This window comes from Telmatherina bonti (genome assembly GCF_933228915.1).
Source record: "Telmatherina bonti genome assembly, chromosome: 24".
Lineage (NCBI taxonomy): Eukaryota > Metazoa > Chordata > Actinopteri > Atheriniformes > Telmatherinidae > Telmatherina > Telmatherina bonti.
This window is the reverse complement of record NC_136633.1, coordinates 14,625,182-14,652,146: the sequence shown is the minus strand read 5'-3', so window position 1 is coordinate 14,652,146 and position 26,965 is coordinate 14,625,182. Positions and strand designations below refer to the sequence as shown.

Genomic DNA, 26,965 nt, shown 5'->3' with positions numbered 1-26,965 from the left:
ATGGTGCAAAAGAGAAAAGACATCATCATTGCATCATATTAGTATAAAAGAATCCACAGTTCACCATCAGTAACAAAGATTATTCAGCAGAAATATTCAAGACACTTGTCGATCTTACAAGAAACAGATGTCCCAGCAAAATCCGGGCGGAAAATATTAAGAATGACATCTCTAATTAAACAGGCCTAAGTCACTATGCTGAATGTTGAAGTTCATGGTAGTACAACTAGAAAAATATTAAACAAGTATGGCTTGTTTGGAAGAGTTGTAGCAGAAAGCCTCTTCGGTCTAAAAGAACATGGCTGCACAGTATTTGTCTTCTTCAACGATGTCTTTTGGACAGACTAGACCAACGTAGCGATGTCTGATCATGATACACAAAAGCATATTTAGGGAGAACCAAACAAAGGAAATCGGCAACACCTCAAGCCTACTGACATTGGTGGAAGGTTGATGATTTGGGCTTGTACTGCAGAAATAGAAACTGCACACTTTACAGTCATTGAACGAATTATATTTGTCTGACAGCTGCAGTGTGACCGAAGCTGGATCATGTAACAGGACAATGTTAAACACAAATAATCTGTAACAGAATGACAGAAGAATAGAAAAAAAAAAAATCATGTGTTGCAACAGTTCAGTTAAAGTCCAGACCTCAATCGAATTGAAATGCTGTGGTTGGACCTTAAGAGAGCTGTACAGAAATTAAAGCTGGAAGCCTGCAGAATTCTCCCACAATGATTCAAGAGACTGATAATCTCATAGAGAGAAACAATTATTGCAAGTGATTTATTATGGGGTGCATTTAGTTTTTCACGCTGTTTCTGAATTTGAACAATTTTTAGAGGAATCTCTTGTTGTTCATGTGAGGTGGTTTTTACCAGTGTTTCTCAATTCTGATACTCAGGCCCCCCTGCCCTGCATGTTTTATAGGCAACCCTACTTTAACACACCTGAATGACATAAAAGGCTCATTAACAGGCTGCAATGAACTTGATGAGGAAGTTCAATAATCTGACTCGGGTGCTTTGGAGGAGGATCCTGTCTAAAACAGGTGGGGCCTCAGGTGGGGACCTGAGGACCAGAATTGAGAAACACTTCTATAAACAACCAGTTCACATTCATACAGGTACATTTAGACTGTGAAAATACTTTCTTATATTGCATTTTTCTATTTTATGAATTGGACTAAGCAGCTCTGGAAGTAGATGAATGTAGAGTGTCTTTGCTAACTATTTCAAATTTTGTTTAAATTGTAGACTCTTATAGTGACGCAGAAGATCAACCTGAAGGCTGAGAATGAGGACGGACACATTGCAGACACATCTTGTCAAGAACATATGATAGGTAAGCTTCTATATTACTTTTATCATTAAAAAAAGAGACCAAAACAAACTGAAACTTAACATTTACATGTCTCTACCTAACTGTACGACATATTTTACTGCTGTGATTTCCCTGCATGATCGACAGCTCAATTCCTTCTGCATTACTGGGACAAACAGCAGCATCTGTAGCATGTCGGCAGTCGAGTTAGGTGATTGATGTGCACTCAGGTTAGAGTTTACAACCCTCAGTGGTTGCAAGAGTAAAAAATTAAATAAATGCATCAAAACACATGAGATGGGATGATGATAAACTATTAATTTCCAGTCCAGAAAAGAATGAACATAACCTCCGCTATAAAATGTTGTGTGCATGGAGTGCTTTCCCAGATCTAGCTGACCCGACCTGAAAATTGGCCAGCAGCATTTCCATATTGTCAAATTGCATCAGTTTCTTGATTTTAAAAAGTATCATTACAAAATTGTTTCACTAAATTGTCCACTTTAACCTACTTGGCTGATTCAGTCGATGCTTTGGGAGGCAGATATGGGCCAGTCAGGCATTTGCCTTCCTAGAATATAAATAAGGAAGAACTCTAGAAGTGGAAATATATTCTTAACATTTACTCTACAGGAATTGTCAATTTAATGTTATGGATTCAGACAGCACAGCATCAGTCATGCTATCATTAGCTATTTATTTTTTACCTAATAATCCAAACCATTTGCACAAATTAGATTTGAATCTTAAATGGGAGGGACAAGATAGAAGCGTAAAAGTGCAACAGAAATCATGCAGGAAGAAAATGTATTTGCTGTATTTTATTGGGTTGTTTATTGGGAGTAATAAAAATGAACTAGAACACACATCACATGTATTACATATATACCTTCACTGAGTGACCTAATGCACAGAGCAATCCAGAGGTCCATAGCCTTCATATTTCTATAAAGTGAACCCTAATTAGCAGTGAGTTGGACATGCATGGTGATTATTGTGAGATAATGGTGCAGCCAGGCTTCATACTGGTGTACCTGCTTGCTAACGAGTGGAAGGATGACGGATGTGATAGGATTTTCAAACCTTCTAATGTGAAGCAGCAGGGTTCCTCCCTAACCAGCCCCCTCCAGTCCTTCAGCTTTGTTAGTTTCACCCACAATGACCCCCAATATAGCACTCCATATCTTAGTTGACTGGATGTAAAAGTTATTTGAACTGTGGAGTCTGATAAATATCTTCCATCCAAAATAAGTTTGTTGACTTACTTCTTAAAGTTGAGCGTTTAGGTCAATCATATCCGCAGAGCAAGAGAAAGAACCTCCCTTCAAAGTTTCTCCGAGCTGCCATGTAAAAATGTTTAGAAAATGCTAAACACTTCCAAATGGTACAAGTTAAAAATTCAATAAAAGCAGCTGCGGCTCTTCGTCTCTAATCCCAGGTAAACAAATCAATCACATAAAGAGTTTACATCAAGCGGTTTGTGATGCAAGCAGCCTGAGCAGAATCCAAGCTTACTCTATGAACGTGGGCCTTGAACTTCAATCCATGTTGGTCTATTATTGTGTATTAGACAAGTTTCCCTCTGAGCTGGGGCAGTAAATAACATTGTGACCAACCCAGAGTGCAAAATGACCCTAATACATCTTCATGCTTTGATGACATTGTAGATCAATACCTGCACAACTTCTGCTGGTTTCCCAAACTTCCTTTATAGCGCTGATGGCAATATTTGGATTTTTACGATGGCTTAAAGCAAGCAGCACCATAAAGAGCCGCAGAATATGGTGCGGGACTTATTATGTAATGACTCAGGATAGTTGTCTCTATTGAGGGAATGTGACTTTACAATTTGTGTCAATTTGCAGCTACATTTTCATCTGATTGCCATGTCTGAAATTATGTTATGGTAGTTTGTGATGACTCTTTGCTTTCCCTCTTGCGCCTGTTCATTGCGTAAAGCCAATTTCACACAGTGAAGGTATCAGCTAACCAGCTTTCTCCCCTCGAGCCGTGGAGGTTGTATACAGAAGTGATAGGGAGCTCATGAAAAACTAGATTACGTCCAGGCATTGTTGCTACTGGGTGGAATTACTGTGGACCTTGTTATAGTTTGGATATAGAGGGCATTTTGAACTGCCAGGCTTGGCATTCAATTACACAGCTGTGTAATCTATGGCTCCCTCTGCCCTCCTCTTTTGTACACACACAAGTTCATGTGTGTTTATTATTGATGTGAACACGCGCACATAGATGAGGATTTCTGTTGTTATTCTAGTATGTAAAACTGTTCCCAAGTGGCTTGGCAGTCCATCTGTTCAATGAACATGCTGCTTCTGTACATCTCATCTTCACAGGTCCTGTATGTACAGATCGCTGCTGAGTGTCAGAACAAACCTATAAAGATGGGAAAATACACACACAAACAGGAATATTTAAGTCATGTGCACTCTGAACTCTTTCAAACACAACAGAGAGTTCGCCTCTGCATTGCTATCAGCTTCAGCTAAATATTTTTTACCTCTAAGCAGTTTTATTTATTTGAAGATACATCTTACCCAATTGCAAAATCTTTACATTTACAGTCATAGTCTTGGATTTTCATTTGTCTTTAGATGGTTAGAAGCAGACCTGTTAATATCCAACCATCTCTGCACAATAGAAACTTGGCAGAAAGTTGCATACCAGTAAGGATAAGCAGATGTAACTGCTGCTTGCTATGGTTCACAGTTACAAGGACCTTGGCCAAGTTGAGTGACCCTCCATCTGTTCCAGCCTGAATTGAGGCACTGCGTTTTTGAAACCATCTGCTCCTACTGGCCGCCATCTTTCCAAAACACAGCCCAGCATGCAGTTCAACCAGTCTTAGCTCAGCGTGTTTAGTTCAGGAGCTCCATCTCAGAACAATTCTTACTTGTCGAATGCATAAAATTTTTTTTTTTAAAATCACAGTCATACGATCCAATCACAACAAAATTGAGGCTGTTGTGTAAAATGTAACTAATGCCTAATACAGTTATTAGCACATCTTATAAACCCATGTTTGGTGCAGAAGAAAATATAGAAAACATACCAGTTGTTGAAAATGAGACATTTTATTATTTCATAAAGACAATTTGATGGCAGCAGTATTCAAAGAACCAACCGGTGAAAGATTTTACTATTAAAACATTAATTTGTGACACTAATGAAAAAGGAATATGACCGGGTATAAGAAGACAGAGCACCTCAAAGAGGTAGAGTCTCTCAGCAGTAATTATAGTAGTAAAGAAGTTCAACAACCTGCCAAAAACTGCACCTAAATAGTGGACCTAAAATGATCTCCAGGCCCTCAGATGGCACAGCATTAAATACAGAAATGGTTTTGTCTTGGAAATGTCTGCATGAGCTCAGTGTGTACACAGTTAGCCATACTGGTCACAAAACCAGGTTAAAGGTATTATGTAAAGAAATTCCATATGATTCAGTAACGCTGCCTTCTTCTCTGGGCTTATTGAAAATGGACGGTGACAAAGTGGAAAACATCTTTGGTCAAGAAAATGAAATTTAGAAGTTCTTGACGGAAATCATGGGCGCTGCTTCCCCCGGATGGAAGAGAACAGAGACCTTCCAGCTTGGTAATCAGCACTCTGTTTGAAAGTCTGTACCGCTAATAATAAAGGGGAGCACCGGTTCCTTTTGAAATACAATCTTGTAAATCTGGAAAAGCATAAACAACGCTGAGAGGTCCATATACCTATCACACCACCATATGCTCCTGATAGCATCTTCTCCTGTAAAAGCTTTCATATTTCAACAGGACATTGTTAAAACCACATGATGGAGACTGAACTTTCACCAGATAAAAGCACCCCCATCATTGCAACTTGCCATTATATATGTTTAACTCCCAACCCTTACCACTTGCAATTGACAATACAATAAGAAAATAAGCAAATGCATGAAGGATGACGAGAACAAATTTACAATAACTATTAAGAACAGGTCAAATGATACTTGAGCAGTGATAGAATGCATTGATTGTTACTCCCACCATCGCCATTTTAAACTTTTTTTTTGCAAGTATGCACAATAAAGACATGGAAAAATGAGTATTATCAATTAAGAACAGGTGAGGAAGGATATTGACATTAATAGGAAATACATGACGGCATTTTAAACTGCATCATTGTAAGGAATACATATTACGCAATATTTGTGAAACTTCAACATTTTGTGCCGCGCACCAGTGTAGCTATTTCATAATCTGTCATGAGTTGGGGTTTATTTGAGACTTGCTTGCTCAAGGTGCTTTCTTCTCTGATATTTCTTGTGTACTTCAACAATATATGAGAGTATGACAGTTTGTTTACAGATGCTTTATTTTCTCTCTTTTCCAACTGAACCTGCTACAGATTCCCTGTTTACTCACAACCCCTTCCGCTGCATGTAAATCCAAGTCCTCCTTTCTGTTCTTTCCCTCTGTTGTTGTGTCCCAGATGTCACACTCCTCTCCCTGTCACTCTAGGCTCTGGATGTCAGATGAGAACGCTGGACAGTGGTATCGGCACCTTCCCCCTCCCTGATTCTGTTACCCGAGCCAGCGGTCGCCACATTCCTAGATCTGAATCCAGCCCCGATGCGGTGACCGCCGGCTTCTCTGTGCTCGATCGGGAACCTCCTTCTGCTGACCCTGACCCTTCACAACCCGATGTGAAAGTGCCTTCCCTTCCAAAAACCCGCCTGCACACCCCTGTAAGCAGCATTGGCCACTCCCTGTCTGAGTCGATTGTCACCTGCATCAGAAACGCCCAGGACACCCAGAGCCGACTGCCCAAACTGGCATCCTCAGGTCAGTTATCTCTAATAAATCTCTCAGAAGACGGATGTTTTGTCTTTTAATTGGTTCTACTGTTCAAGGACAAGGAAGAGGATGAATTGTTATGTCCGATAAATCCACTATTAACATGTTAAATGGCTAAAGGCTGAGCCTTGAAAGCCCAGACAGCCTGTTTACCTTTTAGGCGTTAAATGAAATATCGAATGTCTCTGTATTTTATGCTTTCTTCTCCTAGAAGTGCTCCAGACACGCAGACAAGAGGAAGTCGTTTGTTTAATCAGGGTTTAATAAACCAAAGAACCTTGTTTGTTCAGCTAATTCAGAGGCTAATGCATCAACACTGACATCTGATACTCCGAAGAGAACTTAGAAACTCGTACCGCCCGTGTGCCCCGAGGAAAACCAACAAACGCAATTAGATAAGTGTGTCGGCATAGCCATAGATCATAAAAGTACTCTGTGCCTTTGCCCTGAACGGCGGTGGGCAGGATTCAATCAGATGGCTGATTAAAGCTACAATAACACATGGGAATGAGCAATCACAGCCAGAGATTTATGCTTACAGGACATTAAGTTGCATCTATTTCACCTCAGAGGCAGTGCAGAGACTGCAGTTTGACTCCCCGTGCTGGAAAAGCTTGATCAAGGAAGCCTCCAACCTTTTTTTTTTTTGTCTTATTACTTCAAAGACACCTTGTCTGTTGCAATTTTGGGACAAAAGGTGAAAGATTCTTCAATGTAGCTGGATTACAGTGAGGCTTTTGAATATGAGACCATTAAACCAGTGCCTGTCTTTGATGGAACAATCATGGGCCGGACATCATTACGTTAGTAGAGTTAGGATCTTGTGCGGCTCCTCTTATAAATGGAGCGAAAAGGGCCAGATAGCCAGTTGGGTAGTTCCGGGTTGGGTGAATGTGCTTATCAGTCTGTCAGCTGAATGAATCATGGTAGCAAGGATTCATCTTTCTGCTGTCTGAATGCTTTCCAACAGGAAGGTACTTCTTGTAATCACTGTCCCTCCTTGCAACTCATTTCCCTACAATCTCTTTGGGCTTGCAGATGCAATCAGGACAAAACGGTTGAGTCTTTGTGCCCAACGCAGCAACTTCTCAGGCTCCACTGAGGACAAAGAGAAAGAAATGGGGAGGAAAATGAAAAGCAAGGACCACGATTCGCCTGGTGTAAGTCACATTAACGTAGTGATATGCAAAGATCTGCTCAAAACTAAGCAAAACGGGCAAATTTGTTGGTCACAAGTAGATGTTCATGGTTTCTATGTGCACTGAGACTTCAAGGGTCATAACCAGAGTTTGTGAATGGAAAATCTATATGTTTTTGTAGATTTGATAAAAAGAGAAAATTCCCAGTTGCCATGATATGTAGTGTAGCCAATCCTGGGTTTGCTTTCTTGCCTTGTACAGATTGACACAACTTCTGTCGAACAGTCCAGACCCTTTTTTTCTTACCAGGGTGTCCATGCATCCATCCGTTTCCTACATCTGTGTTATCTTACTCAGTGTTGCAGTGAGGTTGGAGTGTATCCCAGCTACCAGTCCATCACAGGGCCAACACAGCAAGATAAACAGCCATGCAGGCGCCAACTTTTGAGTGTCAGTTTAGTATCAGGATATGAATGCTTTTGGACTTTGATTCAGAAAAGGGGTCTTGGTTAGGGATACCTGCTGAAAGGATGTCACCATCCAGAGCCGATGTAGTTTCGGCTTCAGTCTGACACAATAAGCTTGGGTCCTAAAAGCCAAAAAGAGATCTCACTCCATAAAAGCTAATTTATCTGTGGCTTGACCCAATGATACTGTTTTTACAAACAAGGCTTCAAAATGACTCTGCTTCTGCGTCTGTTAGCAGGAGAAAGCCTTGCGAGTGTGCATATACTCTGGCAGCAGTAGCAGCGACACAGAGACCGAACTTGAAGGGACCAGAAGCACTTTGACTTCACCACAACGAACCCTGATCGACAGAACCGGGAGACCTGACTCTGGTCTGGTTAAAAGTTTTCTTTAACCACCCAGTGATCTCTGAACTCCCATAACTTTCTCTACTTTCTGGTTTAAACTTCTTCCTCCGTTTACAGGGGAGAAGAACGAGGACACCCTGAAAAGACAGAGTATAGAGAAATCCTTGTCAATCATGGACTACTACCAGCATGACATGTTCTCGCACCTGGAGGACAGCAGGAGGATTTCCCAGTACAACTTGTTGCACAGAGAGTCATCCCTCGATGGCAAAGCAGGAGACAGGCTCAGCGTGAGTATTAAAATGCCTCATTATTCACAGTTAATTAGCTTGGCTCATTAAAAGCAGCTTTGCAGGCATGCTGCGATATCTGTAAAGCTCTTTATTGGTCATTATTTCCTCTTATGACACCCATGAAGAGGATGCGTTTAAAAATTTATCTGGAATTTGTTAGGTTTAAGTCTGATTTTACTACAATAAGTCAGTTTTCGCAGCTCAGTGAAGGTTCCTTAAGGGGATGAAAAGCAGTGCAGCGCTACACAGCATGAAGAGAATCTGTGCTGAGAAAGAGGAAAAAAAGCCTTTGCCCTCAATGAAACTTTTTGCATTATATTCCTTTGCTTGCAGCGGAAACATGGAGAAATTGAATTTTCACTTTTTCTTTATGTGGCGGACTTTGGGCAAGGAGACTTTCAGCATGGTCGGAACGAGTCCTGTTGAGTTTCAAAGTCGACCTTAACTCTGAAATAGTTCCTGAGGCGTGAACAAATTCACTAAGGTTTTTGTTTCTGTTGCTGACATTGTTTGCACTCCAAGGTTTTCTCCTGTTTTTTTCGCTCCTTGAATTGTTTGCAGATTTTCATAGAGAAAGCCGACTAATTGCTTTCGATCGCTTCGGCCTCTCGTGTCAGCGGCTGTTTGCCTACAAGTATTTAACGCAGCTGAATGACAAATGAGGATCAGGGACCATGAAATGGCCTCCAGTCTACGTAGACCAGCTCTACGGGACAGGCAGGCTCTCCTCACTTACACCGCCGTTGCCCCAACACCAACCCTGACACAAAAATCCATAATCCAGACGAAAAGGCTCTGACTCAGCAAAACTTTAAAACGTGATCATTTATGATGCTTGACCTCCACTGTCCTTTTGGAATTTAACAAAAGATTAGACCGAAACTATCTGAGACACATCTACATTTCCATTTTAGCAGCTTTTAGTAAGCTTTTTAATTCATTGCTGCAAATAGAGATTTTCTGCATGACTGAATATTTAGACCGCTGGTGGCTTAAAGAAATAAAATTGATTGAAGTTATGGTGAAGCATGATAATCCAAGAATACTATTAAGAATTATATAAGTATTTGGGTATATCTTATCTTGTTTTGTTGATTTTTTTTTTTTGGACTATTTTTTTTTTTTGTTTGTAGCTTAAATTGAATCTAAATGTATTTTTTTCTTCTCAGAAAAAGTTATATTTTTTCTGTTTTCTATTTCTATTTTATTTACATTTTTGTTCCTGAACTGTGATGGTGCTCCTGTGGAAATGTCTAATATCCGTTTTTTTTTTTTTTGCTTTTTTGTTGTTTGTTTGGTTTTTTTTTTGTTGTTGTTTTTTTTTGCAATTTCCTACATTACACACTGAAGAATTCTGTGTTTTTAAATTTATATTATTTTATGTACATGAACCTTATTTTTTTGTTTCTTTCTTTCTTGTTCATTTGTTCAAATTTGAAAATGAATTTTAATTAACTTTTTATGTTTCTTTTTTGGTCAGACTTTTTCTTTTCTTATGACAAAGTTTTTGCTTATAATTTACAGTTTTGTTTTGGTTTTTTTTGTAAATTTGAACTTTTGGGGGTAAATCTTACACTTTTTATATTTTTTCCTCCTTTTTTTGGTTCATAAATGAATTTCTGAGATATTTTACTTTTCTCAACTAAAATTTCCCATGAATGTTTTTTTTTTTTTTTTCTTTAAACACCTGTGGAAGTTTTAAAGACAGGTAAAGTTTGTCAATGAGAAGTTCCCAACTATGTGAGAGATCCCCTTTTTTCTCTTTTTCTGGCTTATACTGACTTTTTTTTTTTTTTTTAATAATTTTTATCAAATCCACAAAAAAACATTATTTTTGGAGAAAAATCTATCCTGTAGGTTTTAGTCAAATATTGAAAATAGACTTTCTTCTATTTCTTATAAATTCATATCAAGGTCAATCAATATAAGCTGCCAACCACTTGATGACTGCATGATCAGTTTGATCAGATCTGTCAACACATCTTGACATCTTGCAATCATATGGTTGTTCAAAACACACACGGCTGCTGAAACTAATTCTGACATTTTGCAGAGCCAACTGGCATTTTAAAGTCATCAACAGCTCACCAACCACATCATCTTAGTGTGCCCCCGCCTTCTGAAGGCACAGCGGACAAAAACAACTCCCAAACAAGTCCCTCTAAGCTTCTAAATCAGTCCCCAGGCTCTGCTATTTCAAACAAAAACGAGAATTTCATCAAACTGTTACTGCGTGAAGCTGAGTCTTGATTTCACAAAGCAAAGTTCAGAGTGTGTGCTTGAATGGTAGGAAACTGAAAGAAGTGTTTCTTTTGATTTAGATCCCAGCAGGGAGAGACAGGAAGCCACACTGTGCAGCCAAGCTGCAAGCAAAACTCCATTAACTGACATGCAAGAGACACAATCCCAACAAGCACACCTCAAACCTGTCTGCCACTTAATTGGATTCGGTAGGCTACATTCAGTAGGTAGATGTTGCCATGCACCAAACTTTGTGTATTTTTGAGCACGCAGCTGAAATGAACTCCTACCTGCACAGTGCGGGCTTGTCTCCAGTAGTTAGAAAACATTTCCACTTATTTTTACTTAATTAAAAGCAGCAAGTACAGGCAGAGTTTTGCTATCATTCAGACAATAACCCTTTCCCCTAAGCTGTGAAGCAGCTATAATGATGGATGACTGCTTCTGAACCCATTTACCCTACATTATTCTCCAGAGAAAGACAATCCATCTGAGTGTCATCACCTCCTCACCCGTGGCCGCGCACATCCGTACCTGTGCGGCGGCCTTCCCTTTGTTGTGGCTGGAGACGCTGTCATTGGCTGCAGTTTGGGGAAGTTTGGTGGCTGCTAGCAGGCCCGTGTCAGAGCGTGGTGATTTAAGCGGCTTTAATAACCTTTCACAAACACTCAGGAGAGTGATGTAAAGCTCAGCGGCTCCCATCAGAGCCCTCACAGCCCGCGCTGGCCTCCCATTCATCATCCTGACAGCACCTGACAGCGCCACTAACGCCAACCCCCGCCCCCTTCTTCTTCTTCTTCTATCTTCCCTTTCCTCTGAGTCTCGCTTTCTTTCACATGTCTCACTTTTAGTTTGTTGTATCTTCCGCACAGTTCTCTTTGTCTTTCTCCTCCACAGGAGTAGATTTTCGTTTTTCCTCCATTTTTCTTCCCAAACTAACTTTCCTCATTTCTCACTTTTTCATGCGCTTCCTTGTTTCCGTCCTTTCTTTGCAGGATGGAGAAACATATTGCTGCAGGGAAGTAAAAAAAAAAAAAGAGGGGAAGCTGGAACAGCTTGTTACCTCGAGCAATGATTTGGAGGGAAAGGGAACATTTCAGCTGACGTGCAATTTGATGCAATTTAAAGTGAGGTTATTGGATAAGCAAAACCATATCTGTGCACAAATAAATATCAGCAGTGGGAATATCTAACCCCTTTTGTCGCTGTCACAGACCACCGTAATAATAGGAAGCAGCAGAAACAGTTGTTAGACTTCCTCATATTTGACTGGTTATCACCTCAATAAATGTGACACAAGTCTTTTTCTTTTTTTCCCCACCATCCTTCTTATTTATTGGTGAGTCGGAGACTGTAGTGTGCCGGCTGGTGGAGATTCAGAAAGCCAATCTTGTTAGCACAAAGTGAGTTTTCCAGTTGTTGTCTCCTCCAAAAAGCCAAACCGTTCATTTTGTTTTTAACCTTTCATTTGAAAATCCAGTTGTTGGATTGTTTTTTTTCTGCAACTTTTCTCAACTTATGAAGGAAAAAAGACTTTTTAAAGTTTTTGATGTTTTGACCAAATATGTTACAAAAAACTAAGGTGTGAAGTCTGCATTGTCGTCTTCTGAATGGAGCTGACTATTAATTGCTAAAGGACTTCTTTATTAGGTTCATATCAGACTAAAAATCTCTTTTTTTTTTTTTCTAGCAGATTTCAGGCTTTTTGCTTGGTTCCGCTAAACTTGTAATTTTTTATTTATTTATTTATTTATTTAGCTTCATGCCATGATGAATAGCTTTTAAAAAGTCAAATACCAGCAGGGAAATCTTTTTTCCATCTCAAAAAATCCTGAGATTTTTCTTTTTCCATGCTTTAATCTTTAGGTTTTTTTTTTTTGTTGTTTTTGTTTTTTTTACTTTTAAATTAAGTTCCTTTCAAGGAAAAGATGGATTTTCTGTCTAAAGCTCATAAAAATCTGATGATGTATTTGATAGTTTTAAAGTTTTTTTGTTTTGTTTTTTTTTAAGTTTTAAAGTTTTTTTAAGCTCGTTTAGTGTTTCTTTTGTTTCTGTGGCACTGATGCCACCTCGAATATATGCTAATATTTCTTTTTTGTGGGGAAAAAAAAAAATCAAATAACCATTAAACTTGGATATTTAAATATTCTGTTGAATCAAAAATTTTTAAGTTATAAACCCGATGAAAAATGAGGTATAATGTCTTGAAATAAAGCTATTATGTCACACAAAAAACCTTCCTGTAGCTGCCAGTGCAGGTGAGCTAGTTTGTGATGACAGATTGTGAGCTCATGAAACTTGAACGAATCCTGTAGCGTTGCAAGAACAAACATTCTGGGCAGATTTCATGAGGAAAGTTAGATTTGTGGTCGGTGCAACCAACCAATACTGTGCTCCATGAGACATCTGATCATTGTTTTAATTTACCCAATGTGGCTTCATTTTTTGTCCTTTTATCCCTTTATTTGGTTTTTATTTCTTCATTTATGACACAGAAATCAATGAAATATGTTTGACACAAGTAAAAGCTGATAGGCTCCAACTTCCTCTCGACCCTGAACTGGACTAAATGGTTCAGAAAATGTGTGAATAAACATAAGAAACTTGATGATTACAGGGGATGTATGAAGATGTGTCTTCAGTTCTGGTGAGTCGAAAGCTTCACGATTCCCAAGAAAGCAACTTCTGTTAATCTTCATTGGCCCCTAAAGGTCTGCTCAATATTGTCTTTTCCACCAAATTTCTCTTAAATGTGCACAAATAAGTCATTATTATGGGTACTTTCTCATCCAATAGATGGTTAGATTTAGAAAAGTTTAGGTTTAGCAACAAATCTGCTTTCCGTTTCTCATTTCAAGAGTTGTAACTTCACAGCAAATACGAGGAGAATACATAACAGGGAAAGGTTGGAAATGTCTTGCTGAAACAAAACAAAAACAAACAAACCTGAACTTTTGTCCTGAACAAGTCTGCCGAATTCCAGTTTATACAGCTCATTCCTGACATCTGATGCAGAACCAATTATCGATTTGGCCCCTTGTGTTTCCAGCTGGAAGCTCTGGTTAGCTGCCGTTGGTTAGCATGTGTCCAGCCATCATTCTGACTGCACCTGCAGGTGGCACACACAACCTGTGGCAAGAAGCTTCCATCTACCGACAAACTGCGCTCCTCTGCAATCAAATCTAATCAGTGATTGAACAGCTGTTGCCTTTTCTTTCCACTTGTTTCCGACCTCTTGTTATCCAAAAACGAAAAAGCAAAAAAGGCAGCTCTTTACTGTGACACAGCTCTTCTGGAAACCACTGATCCCAATCAAAACACACATTTCCTCCTCTCCCTAGGCTGGATCATTTTCACAGCTACACCGATCTGATGTGAAAGTAGAAATGCCACAAAGAGCAGCGTGTGGGTGTTCAATTAAAACACAGCAAGGCGAATCTGCTTTCAACACATTTGTTTAAATTGGACTCAACTTCCACACCTGCTGGCGATTAAAAGGTCACCTTAAGACACATTTTCCTCCAACATTTACTTTTGATTCTGCCCTCTTGACAAATTTATAATGAGTTTTTTCTGCTGAGAATAATGTGTAGACTGTAGATAGTTCCTCTACTTACCGTACAGCTCCGGACAGTCAGTCCTTTGGGGATCACAGTCATGCTGGTTTCATTTGAGCAACCCCCCCTTATCACAGGATGCTTCACACCTGGGCTGGCAAATGAATGCACCTTAAGAGGCCAGCAGGAGAGGAAACCAACAAGGCTTCTGGACAGCGACAACTTGAACTATTGTTTTGCCTTTCTATACCGACGATCACGGACCGCTGCAAAGGTTTAATGTCAGCAGAGCTGTGTTTGTTTTCTTTCTCTGATTTCACAGGTTCAAGGAGGCTAGCCAAGTCATTTCAGTGCTTTCACAAGCAAAAAAAATAGATTCTAAAACCTCATTTAAGCCCCCTTTTTTTTTTTTCCACACAAAAAGGCTGGCAGTTGTGAGCATGGCTGAAACTTTCGATAAGAAACGTTAAGATACTTTCAGACTTATTAAAAGGCAACTGTACGCCAACCTAAGGGTTTAAAAGCATCAGTAAACCTCTGGAAGAAGGCTTTTGAGGCCTTGCGTCACATCTTAAATGAAGCTTCTTGTTAACACTTTGGCAAAATATGAAAGAACACCTCAAGACGCTGTTGCCAGAACGAGAGTTTTTATCACCCTCAAGGTTCCTTGAGCTGCATTATGGGTGCAGACATGTTTAGCTGTTGATGCTTATCAACCCTGCAGCAAAATGCTAAATGGTCCAGGGTTGCACCATCCCCAGAGGGCCCTGCTACCCTGCAGCAGATCTTCTTCTATGTACTTTCCCCCCCGTGCAAAAACACCTGTGTCGATAGGTGCTGTGATATCTCCCAGGCTCCATTTTACTGAAGAAAACAAGCACTCATGGATTTTGTTTATCGCCTCCTGTAAGAGAGGAGGCTGAGGGGCACGGTGACTAGCTTGTTAAAGTGCCACTTGAGAAAAACCATTAGGACACTCATTGTTGCCACATTGTAAGAAAAAAAAGCAGGAAAAAAACAACTATTTTTAGGTTTATGTGCCATATTGTTCCCCACGGTTGATGCGTCAGACTTGTAGCAGCTGCTTAATGCAGGCTTTTGCACTTTTTGTAGCTGCGTTTAATCACCAGCGAGCTGCCCGAAGATACCGCCACACTTGGTTGCGATGACACAATCCAGTCTGGTTTTGACACTTTTACGTCCATGCATGCATTGTCACTGATCAATATCACCCTCAAGATAAAGCTTTAATTTCCTCAAGGTTTCATAAATGTTAAATAAAGAAAGAAAAAAAATAGATTACGTAACAGAGTTGTTATAGCATGGAGAGTTGGGGAGCCCACATTAACTCTGATGCATACCTTGCAGCACCCTAGACGTACATTTGGTTGTTGAGCGTGATGAAAATCTCTGGATAGATCACCGTCGGGCTCTCAAGCTCATCAGTCTGATTGCTTTGAAGGACAATGGTGCAACTTGAGATTGATCTCATGCTGTTTGCTGCTCATCCTTGCTTATAATAATCTGAAACACTTTGAGTACTACCTGAGGGTTATTTATATTTCTTTCTCTATTTTTTTTTTCCAGCAGAAGGAGATTCCCATGGAGAAGATGGCTGTAAGTCCCAGCCAATCAGCATCTTTCGACATCTCCTTGGAGTCTTTGAACAAGTTGAATCACGGCAGCTCCAGCAGCTTGTATGCAGACACAGGCTTGGCCAGTCTCAGAAGTGAGGAGGCGGGGAGGAGTGGGAGCAATTGCTGTAAGGTAGACGAGCCCTCCTCCTCCACCAGCTTCGTAAGCAGGCCTGGTACGGATCCCGCAGGCTCCCTCAGCGACTCGTTGTACGACAGTTTCTCTTCCTGCACCAGTCAGGGCTCGAATGATGTCTGAGAGATCAGGGCTGTAACAACAAAGTTTAAGTATGAGTTAAGGCCACTTCCTGTGTTTTATACCAATATCGCCTTCCTTTTTTTGTTTTTTTGTTTTTTTTTTTAATCTGATGCAATAGGTTCAGGTGGATTTTTAAGCAGATTTCCATGCTTACCCTTTGCTTACATTTTGTTTTCTATCAGTTTAGTCAGCCCAGTCACCAAGGTGATTTCTTGCACCTAATCATAATGTTTCTGCTAAAAAAAAATCCAATTTAACTGATATATTGTGAGGAACATTCTGGGTTTTCAATGCCAAACCACCTAGCCACCTTTCTTTTCACCTTAAACATCACCAGTTTCAAACCAAAATTGTATAGGAATAAAAGTGATGAATTGACTGATGATCAATTCCACCATCGGTCCTCCAACCTCCCAATGAGGAGCAGGCTAAATGCATTCGTGCTGAAGCATTTACAGAGAAATCTATTTGTATAAGTGATTTCTGAAAACGTGAAATAATGTTTAACATTGGTGACTGGGTTGGCTTTGTTCTTTAGTCTCAAGCCCCAACTTGGCTAATCCTGGAAAATACTCACAGCCCTTAGCTCAACACCTGGACCCCTTTCCTCTCTACATACAACACAAAGCACTTAATAAAGCTGGAGACATGAGGACGGAACTTTAATCCAAACCAGGACTTTTAATAGTTTGACTCTGGGTGTGATGGACTGACCAGCAATACATTTGTTTCCATGCAGTTTTTCTTTTTCTGTTTTTTGCTTATCCTGTTCCCTTATGCTGGGGGATCTTATCATTGCACTGTAAAAAAAAAAAAAAAAAAAAAAAAAAAAATACTGTACAAAATTTTTAAGGAGTGTAAAAATGAATGATTATTCAAACAGTGATTAGCAGAGGTGACACTGATGGGCAATAATGACAGTCTGTTGGAAACAAAAGGTGTCAGGTCCCACATTGCTGCTAAGTGTGATGCCTGTTGAAGGTGCCCAAAAGCTGCCCGTAAGAAATCACATTTAAAAACACCTGAGTTATGTTTTTATTCTTCCTTGTTGAAGCAATATAGAAAGAAATGTCTTTAATTCTGGTTTATTTTCTATTGTTTTACACTTGTTAATGTGTGTTGAGCATTTTGGGGTGAATAAAAGAGAAAATGGTAAAGTTTCAGCAACACACAGGGATATAATGATGACAGTTCATGTTGCTGTGTGGTATATTATCTAAAAGTGTGATTGTTCTGAAACAGTCATGCAGCAATTTGACATTTTTAAATTATATATATATATATATATATATATATATATATATATATATATATATATATATATATATATATATATATTAATTTGTGATGTTGGACACAACCAAGTTTTTTCTTTTGTGGATATGGAAATTCCAAAAAAAAAAAAAAAAAAAATTGTGATGTTTGCGGTTTTGACAAGTTTGTATGAGGAAGCTGACGGGGTGGTGGTGGAATCATGCCCAACTTTCCATGAGTTGGAGAGTTTGTCACCTTATTTTTTTGTCACAACTTGCTAGAAAATTCTGGTTAATTTAAGTTTTTCCATATCCCAAGAAAAATAATTGGCAAGTTGTCTCCAACTACATGAATAAAAGCTTTCATTTGTGGCTATTTTTTGGTTTGCCATGAGATCGGGTTGGGTTTTTATGTGGTACAACAAAAGACCGACTGTTTGGCTTGAACGCTCTTGTTGTTGGTAGCTCAGGGAAAATACTGGACTCACAAAGATTGTAAGAATTAAAGCGCAGCCATCAGGACACATTCTTTTCACACTTAGTAACCTCCATTTTGTTGAGTTCCTGTTGAAAAGCCCCAGAATCCAAACAGTTTTTCAGTGTCGTGTAGCATCGCAGCAAACCTGACCTCTCCGAACCTCCGTTTTCCTCTCATTGCTGTATGTTATGTTGTACATATAAATGACTATAAGTTAATATCAGAATGGGCATTTCTGATCAATATATGCAAATAAGTAGAAAATGAAAAACAAATTTTTAAAAAAGTTGGAAATTGTTTGCCAATCTTTCAACCAAGGTTTTTAAGTCTGCTGGGTGAAAAAAAGCATCTTTTCTTATGTCATTCTGCAGGAGTTCATTGTTTGAATTAAAAAAAAAAATTTAAAAAAAAAAGAAAAAAACTTTATTTTGATCAATAAGAGCTAAAATACTGTATCACTTTTTTTTTTTTTTTTTTTTTTTTTTTTTAACGACGTATTTGAACTTTAGGTGGAATTATGCCAAATTTGTATCTGGAATATGACCAGCTGGTGCTAATCAACAGAGCCGACTGTGTGTTTCAATTTTTCTATGAAACTGTTAATATTGTATGGAAAAAAAAAGTGTGAAAAGGACTTGTGTATTTTTCTAGATGTCCAATATTTATACCCACATTTTGTACTGTCAGACTGTAGTGTGATTGTCATGCTTCACCTCTTTCCTTAAATGTTCCTTTGTAAAGAGAAATGGTTACCAGCAGTGTTACTTTGGTAATTAATATTATTGTAATAATTATCATTAATATTATTATTATTATTATTATTATTATTATTATTATTATTATTATTACTGTGTGCAATTTTGTCTGTTACTCTAGACTTTAATTCTATATTTTATGTAACTATTTCCTAAATAAATATGAGAAATTATTTCCTACTTCAAACTGAGGTGCAGCTATATCTGTGTTTTTTAATGCACGACATTGTGTGTGCGTGTGCGTGTGTGTGTGTGTGTGTGTGTGTGTGTGTGTGTGTGTGTGTGTGTGTGTGTGTGTGTGTGTAAATCCAAATTGGGAAAGAAAACCCAAACCATCCACATACTGGGCGTGCGCGTGTAATCACCGCGTCCCAGTCGCTAATCTGTCGGCTGAAGGACGGTTCACCGCCACCGCGGAGGGATATGTAACCATTATTAGTCCCTAGATGGGCAATTATACGCGCCAATAAATGAAGTTAAGTTTCCGCACGTTTGGACGAGTCTGCCTCTGTCCTCATTATGAGCTCGATTTGTTGCAGACTATTGATCACAATTGCGCGTGTACATAGGTTGACCCTGTTGAAAGAGCAGGTTAAGTACAGTTTTGTGTTTAAAATAAATGAAAAATAAATCTGCACTTCCAGTGTCGCAGAGGTTAATCCAAAATCAGGTAAACGGAGGCGAGGGAGAAGCACAAATAAGACATAAAATGTGGAAAAAAGAACTTTAATGCATCAAATGTTGATGAATTGTAGTGAAACCAGCATGAAACTAATAATCTGTAGAGTTATGAGGTTTTGGAGTCATTGAACTTGCTGTTTAAAGGTGAAATATTCGCCTAATACATGGTAAAAATAAAAATAACTAATCATCGATGACTAATTTGGGTTGTTATCTTTGTTGGAGAGGAGCATGAGGGAGCATGAGGTATGAAAATAGCAGCTGCTGTCACGTGGTGCACTTTTATGATTTCTGCGCTCGGGCTTCTTCGTCCCTCCAGACGCGTCGGGGCGCACACTCCTGGCGCTTTGCGGAGCTCTCACCTCAGCCCAGCCGACAGGATGAGCGGATCCACCTCTGGATTTCTACCGCACATGGTTCACCTCCACCTCCTCTGAATTTTTCCACTTTACTTTTGGCTTGATGTTTCTCCTCCGAGCATCATTTGGGAGAGGATGCTTCTGCTCGTTTTTGCGACTTTATGCGGAGTCTTTCTCGACGCAGGTAGGCGCAACTTGTGGAGACTGCAGGTCCGCTTCAGCCCAAAATGCACATTTTTAATACACTAAGGTGGAAATGCAGAAAACACACGATCATTTTATATGTCAGTAGAACAGCAGTCTGGTTTTTAACTACTCTCATAAGATAAACTTATTTTCCATGCATTTTAAAAAAGAAAGAATTGCATTAATAATTCGTGCTGTCATGGAGTGTCATTTCAGGAAAAGCAGACTCTTCTAGGAAACAAAACACCTCAAGAAATAGTCAACTAGTGCTTATTTGCTCACTCGTTTGTGCTGATTTTGGAACGCAGACGCCAAATTTATGTAAATGTTTGTATATTTTTCCTTTCAGCACACTTTTCTTTGCCAAGAAATGTTAGTAAATTTAATATATTATCATTTCTTGGTATATTTTGTACTTTTTGAAGTATCTGTGAGGAGGTGATACCAAAACTTGATGACTTGCAAATTAATTACAGGGTTATGGGATTATTTTTTTTATTTAAAGTTAAACACCTGGATTCAGGTGATGTAAATTTTTTTCTCAATTAGCCTTTTTAAAATTAAATTAAATATTTAGAGCAATTTTCTCAAAACTGTTTAGAAGCTAGACATTGCTTCAGCCAAAACAAGACTTTGCCATTCCCTTGCGCCTCCTCTCAGATGATGGATGCAGGTTTCAGACACTTGTTTGGTTTAAATGAATCACAGGGAATGTGGGGTGTTATGCAGACCTTTGTCGGTTGCATTTGATGGTGCTGTCTTAGTTTGGATTAATGAGTCTTGTAATTTTAACAAAAGCGCCAGAAATATTGGTCTGAGTCTATTGATGGCTTGAGTGGACATTTAGGTATGAAAAAGGAAAACAGTCAGCAAGACCTTTTTAAATCCAATTTTCATAGCTTTAGCCATCAGCCTGCTTTGCCTTCTTTGGTCTTTATGAAATCATTATTGTTTTCTTTGTTGCAGGTTTGTCTCTGTCTTTTTTTAGGAGTTTTAAAATAAGATATAAAAAAGAGAGCCAACACTAAAAATTTTAAACGTTATCTGTATGTAAAGATGGAGGTGCAGGCAGGACACCTTTTTTTCATGCTTTTCAACATGAACATGAATCATTTAGTCTTCTTTCCATAATGTAAATGGTGTTTGATCACCTATAAAACCAATTAGTTAAAAATGAATTCAGCGTAATCGCTCCGTGCTTCTCTAACATGAGTTTTTATGGCTTGTTCTTAATTCAGTGTGTGAATTTATTACCTCCTAGTTGATCATGTGAAGGCCAAGCTGAAAAGCTGTGAAGATGTAAAAACTGGAAAGCCTTGGCTTTGTCCCTCCACTTGCAGCCGTAGTGTCACAACACTGCGGTAGATAAAAGATGACATTGCACTCTTGTGGAGAGCGCCATCGCTCATTCGCGGAGCATATGTACCATTAGGGGAGCTCCCAACTAACAGCTGAATAAAAACATCCACTGTGCAGCTTTTAGAGATAAAGAAAACTGAAAAACATTCAAACAGAATCACATGAGGATACTGGCGGAAAAGAAAGCGGACTCACTCGGCTTCCCACAATCCACAATAAACGCCATCGGTCTTCTGGTGGGATTTGTCAACACTCGGGCTGCCATTTAATTTCATTTTTGCTCATGCTAAGCCAAAGTAAATTCATCCAGGCTTTTCTTCATATTAGACAAAATTAGGTTTCTTAAATGTGGTTTGAAAACGTAGGCTTGACTATATGAATAAGTACAACCAGCAGCTTCCTCCCTCTCTGCTGTGCTTCAGCTCTGCCATCACAATAGAAGAAGCTGCTACACTAGACTTCCCTCCTCCACAAGATGTGCTCATGGACAAACAATTTGACTCAATGAATACGCGACCTCTAGAAGTCATGAACTGTGAGTGGAGGGTGAAAATAGTGACGGTCACAAGTTAAAAGGAACGTATTTTAGATCTCACAAAAGGATGTTAGCGTCTCAAGCCATGCAGGAAATGCAGTTTCAGTGTAAGCTGTTGGGTTTACATGTAACCACGGCAACATCATGAAGCTGTGTTTCCACTACAATTTTTTTACTAAATAAAAGCAATGTTTGTAAAGTTTTGACAAACAACAATTGCGGTTTGCTGTTGCATCAACTGAACGGTGTTTAGTGCATAAGACTCAGTTCTCGTAAAATCTCGTCAGCCGGATGAGATCTTACGAGAACTGCAGCTTTTGCATGGTAGCCTCATAACATTACTTTGGGGTTTTCTACTTGCTGTGGAGAATTTGCCGTGGTTTTTCAAAGCTATTCTCTCATTTACCCTTTCCAATTCACTGTAAAACTCTGTTTTGCTGTTGTTTGCTCAATGACCGGCCATCTTTATCGGAAATTAACTGTTCGCATGACCCCCAGGGACACGTAAATGTTACAAAAAGTGTTTCCATTACATCTTTGCGATATATTCTGTATCGCATTGTCTAAAAAAAAAAACACCTCATGGGAGCATAAAAACTTTTTCACAATATTTGAGAGATTTTTTTGAAATGCAGGTGTTTCCATTACAGTGTTTTTTGTTTTTTTTTATTGCGATATTTAGGTTTTGCACAATTCTAGGACTAATGGAAACACAGATTATAACGGTGATTATCACATAACAAAAATAATGTATTTCAGCCAAATGATGGAGTCTAAAGAGAACGAGGAAATGATAATATTCCATCCTAAAGTGTTCATACAAATAATGTGTTTCCATTAAATTTTTTTAATAATAAATATTTTATGTGTCATGATTTGATGTTTCATGGCAATTTGTATCTCATCAAAAGAAAGAATCTTTTAGAGCCTTGATCAACTTTATGACATTGTTCTAAAATAATTCTTTTAATCTTTAAACTAATGAAGTGCCCACAGCTTGCACGAAACAGAATAAGAGTATTTTTGTGTTCTGTGGGACAGGAGATGCCCTTCAGATCCAGTGTTACCAGTGTGAGGAGATGAACCAAAATGACTGCTCCACACCAGAGTATATTGTCAACTGCACTGTCAATGTACAGGACATGTGCCAGAAGGAAGTACTGGTCAAATCTGACGGTAAGACACTGATTTATCTGTTAGCATGATGAAAGATATTAGTGTAGAAATATATTTCCTTTTCTTGAGAGGATTTTGATGGTGAAAAATTGCGTTTTTTTTGTTTTAACACGTTTTTAAATTATGCTAACCTGAGAAGAGATCTTTTGCTGTTGTGACGGTTATCATGCAAGCAATGCAACATATGCAGCTCACTAATTCACTTGGGATGTTCACACCTTTGATTTTTGAAGGTTTCATTTTTTTCCCCTAAAATGAAACCTTCATTTTTTACGACTCAACTGAGGAGGTCAACAAAGTGCTCTGTGATGTTTAGTGCAATAAATATTATCTGTTGTTTTGATCATTTGCTGGACTCCATAGAAAAAATGTGCATTTGTTTTGCTTTAAAGTAATCATTATCTCACAGGGAAAATGCCACCTTGTTCCACATTCTTGTGTAAATTTCTTTGCATTATCATGTCACAGAAATAGCACCTTTCACTCTATTTCTTTCTTGCTTTTATTTTTAAAGTTTATAAATCATGTAAACACAGTATTTTGGAAAAAAATGTCACTGATCCACCTCAATCAACTCATTTGTGAAATTCAAAAGTCTTTCTTACAGCCGCCACCGATACCACAGTGAATCACATTTTTGTGATTCCTTTCAGAAAATTAAATTTGTCAGCCTTTGAAGTGCACACATTGGTGCAGAGGATGGGCTGCTGGCATGCTGTCTTGCCTAAATTACAAAAACTAAAACTAAATATCCGCCAGGTTGTAAGGTAGTGCAAAATACATGTTTAGATCAGAATTTCACATCAATGAATTGTCTACATGAAAGTTGAAAGAAACTATTTGTAAAAAAAAATGATAACAGATTAAAGGCTATGTAAGATACATCAAAAGTTTGTTTCTTATGATGTGCTTTACTTAATCTCCTCAAGTATTAGTAGTATCTAGTTTCAGGTTTCTGTTTCTCAGTACAAAATTATCATCTTCATGTTTTTTTTACACTGTGTGTGTGTTTGTCTTCTCATACCACGTTTAGCTCTAATCCAGCCATGCTCTTTGTATTCTGGATTCATGGACTTTTACAGGCAATTCAAGTTTAACTAAGTATGTTTACCTGCATGCATAAAATCAGATTTCACCTCTCCTCATGCACACTGTTACATCACAGCTCCATTAAAAAAATGCAAAAGAAGAAAACTGTTCATTTAACCACTGCATTAGCAACCTTCACTAGCTAGTTCCTTAGCTATAGACTGTTAGCATTAGCCTACATTACTGTCATTGTCACAGCATTACTATTTTACAGAAAGTTTTGTACTGCTTATTTAGCTTCTTTTGACTATTAAATTCAGCCTTAAACAAATGAAAAATTAATTAAATACATGATATTTTTAAAGTACAGACCTATACTGATGTTGTTGTTGGAAATACAAATAGAAAGTAGGCCAACAACCTTTTTTGTTAATGATTTTTTACAAAGGATCTGATTTTAACATCTCTACTTAGATGACCCAAAATATATTGTATAGCTCTAAAAATGCCCCTTTTTCCATGAAATTTGTGATAAAAAAAAAACATGAGATGTTAGGATTGAACTTTTTCTTGAACTTTTTCTAAGCAGAACGATTTGTATTTTATTGATACTTGTGTCAGATTAAACGTGTTTAATTTTTTTTGCAGACCAAATCAATTTAATCAAACAGCCTTTCAGCCTTCTATTACATGTGTATGGAATCAGATTTGTTTCAGAATCTCCAAGCAAAACTTTTTAAAACTCAAGCAAAAAACAACAATTAAAACCAAAACTTTCTAATACTTGAGTAAAATGAATGATCTCAAGATCAAAAATTCCCAATTATCATGAAAACTATTAAGCTTTTATTTAGTTAAATTGAGTAGTTTTGTTTGTAGTTTTCTCTCCTTTCTCTCTTTTCGCTTTTTCGGTTGCGCTTCACAGTTTTTCGTTTTGATTCTTGATTGTTTGGTTTCATTTCTGACACAAACCTTTCATGGGCGGGCTCTGTTCAGGGGCTCATTCCGATTGGCTGGTGAGTGTTAAATAGTTTTAACATAGCACCGTGTTTGTAACGTCCACGTGCATATTCTTTTTTTAAAAACATTAAAACGTTTTTTTTATTGCTGCCTCACAATTTTTTTTAAACTTTTTTTTTTTTGTAGAATGTTGTTTGTTTCTGTAACATGTTTGTTTCTTACAGCCAGAAACAAAACAAAACAAGAAAATAAGTAGATTTTGACAGACTGTTTCTATAGTGTTCATTTTAATGCAAAATCAAACTTTAATCAAGTAAAACACAGACGGGGATTATTCACTGAAATTCCTCAATCTCTAAAAGTTAGCTCTTAATTATGACAAAATGAGTCCTTGTGGGCAAAACCTGTTTCTCTGTCGAGTTCTTTTTGTGTTCAATAGCATGAAACAAACAGCAAAAATTGCGGTTAAAACAAACCAATAATAAAACATCTTGACACCTAACTTTGGATTAGGCTAAAGTCTTCATGAGAGTAAAAATTGGTTTGTTTTGGAATCCTTTCAGAAATGATTTTCCCATTATTAAGGATATATTTTAATGCTGTTTCTTTACTGTCATTCATTTATTTCAGTTAAAGTACTTAGATTGAGATAAAGAGCATGTCGTCCTCACCATAAAAGCAACAGGAGGAATTGCTTTTAGCAATTTTATGAATGAATCCCATAAATCTCAGATCTTTCCAGAAGTGTTAAAATGGTTGCCTGGGTAACCAAGACTAGAGAAGAGATACTCTTTGCTTTCTATGTACATTTAACAAATGACACAGCATTGCTAAGTTTGAACTTGCTTCATATGAGACAATGCTGTTTAAATGTTGCTCTAAAAGTAGATAAGCTCTGCAACAAGGACATAAATTTAAGCTGTTCAGGCATCTTGGTGCAGTCATGGTGTTCAGCCTGGTGAGGTGACCCAATTACCTTTGTGTTGTGATGTATATCAGACAACAGATGGCTCGATGGTTAAAGTACTTTGTTATATAATAGGATGCTAGCAGGTTTTGTTCCAAAAACAGCTTTGTGCGGTGTCCTTAAGAAAGGTGCTGATCCTGCACAGCCACTGTACAGATGGAAATTTCATGCTTTGACATGACAAATAGACGAGCGCAGTACATTTTCCTTTGTGTAGAAATTTAATTTCATCAAAACGTTTTCTTTCTGTCTGGAGAGGGGATATTTAGTCTGCAGAGAAATGACAACACAAGACACATAACACAATAAGGATACCACATAAAAGATAAAAAGCCTGCTATATTGTAGAAATGCTGGGCAAATAATGTAAAAAAAAAAAAAAAAAAGCATCAAAACATTGTAAGTGACTTCAAAGTTGCTACATTTTCTTAATACAGATTGCATACTGTACTACACTGACGAATATCAGTTAATAAGAACAGACTGGAAGTCAATAACTCCATAACTCAAAGACCACTATAAATTGCTGCCGCAAGGCAAAACAAAGGACTCTTAAAAGTTGCATGTTCAATCTTAGCAATCTAATTACAGCAGGGAAAATGAATCAGCAGTTCTGTGGGGGTTTTGTTAGGCTGCGCAACTGCTCAGAAGTCACTCTATTCGGTGCATTCTTTCTTTTCTGCAGGGATTCATTACCGGAAGTCCTGCGCGTCCTCCGGGGCCTGCCTCATTGCCTCCTCTGGCTACCAGCAGTTCTGCACGGGCAAGCTAAACTCAGTCTGCATCACCTGCTGCAGCACCCCGCTCTGCAACGGCCCCAAGAGGAAGCGCCCCGTACCCTCGGCGGCGACATGGAACCGGCGTCCTCTTCTCTTCCTGCTGGCGCCGATGCTCCTTCTGCTGGCGTAGATGTTTTTTAGGTACTGGAACAAGGCGGGATGTTTTCCACAGAATTCTTCTTGGATAATAAGGGGCTTAATAATATAAACATAGTTGTTCTACATCAGACTACAGAAGACAGACAGGCTAGAGGATGAGGCAGAGGAGGTGTCAGCGGAGGGATATGAGGCCGTGTTTAGGTTCATGACTGAACTGCAGGGTGACAAAGTGGAGGTGCGACAGG

At 38.5% G+C, this 26,965-nt stretch overlaps 2 protein-coding genes across 2 annotated transcripts in view; both read left to right on the top strand.

The window, feature by feature from the left end:
• LOC306774021 (nck-associated protein 5-like) overlaps positions 1 to 17,252 on the top strand; it is a gene marked incomplete at its 5' end in the record, with an annotated part of 155,014 nt that extends 137,762 nt beyond the window's left edge. Inside the window, 6 exons of the mRNA XM_079263990.1 lie at positions 1,260 to 1,347; positions 5,831 to 6,154; positions 7,205 to 7,326; positions 8,012 to 8,144; positions 8,238 to 8,410; positions 15,802 to 17,252. Coding sequence (XP_079120116.1) covers positions 1,260 to 1,347; positions 5,831 to 6,154; positions 7,205 to 7,326; positions 8,012 to 8,144; positions 8,238 to 8,410; positions 15,802 to 16,104 — 1,143 coding nt within the window. The 3' untranslated portion in view covers positions 16,105 to 17,252. The remainder of the gene's footprint in view (positions 1 to 1,259; positions 1,348 to 5,830; positions 6,155 to 7,204; positions 7,327 to 8,011; positions 8,145 to 8,237; positions 8,411 to 15,801) is intronic.
• Positions 17,253 to 19,765: 2,513 nt separating this feature from the next.
• LOC306774106 (ly6/PLAUR domain-containing protein 1-like) lies at positions 19,766 to 26,751 on the top strand (the record flags this gene model as incomplete). The annotated part of the gene is made up of 3 exons (XM_079264089.1): positions 19,766 to 19,814; positions 22,752 to 22,886; positions 26,528 to 26,751. 3 exons carry the CDS (start codon positions 19,766 to 19,768, stop codon positions 26,749 to 26,751), a joined length of 408 nt encoding a protein of 135 aa, XP_079120215.1.
• Positions 26,752 to 26,965: the final 214 nt, after the last annotated feature.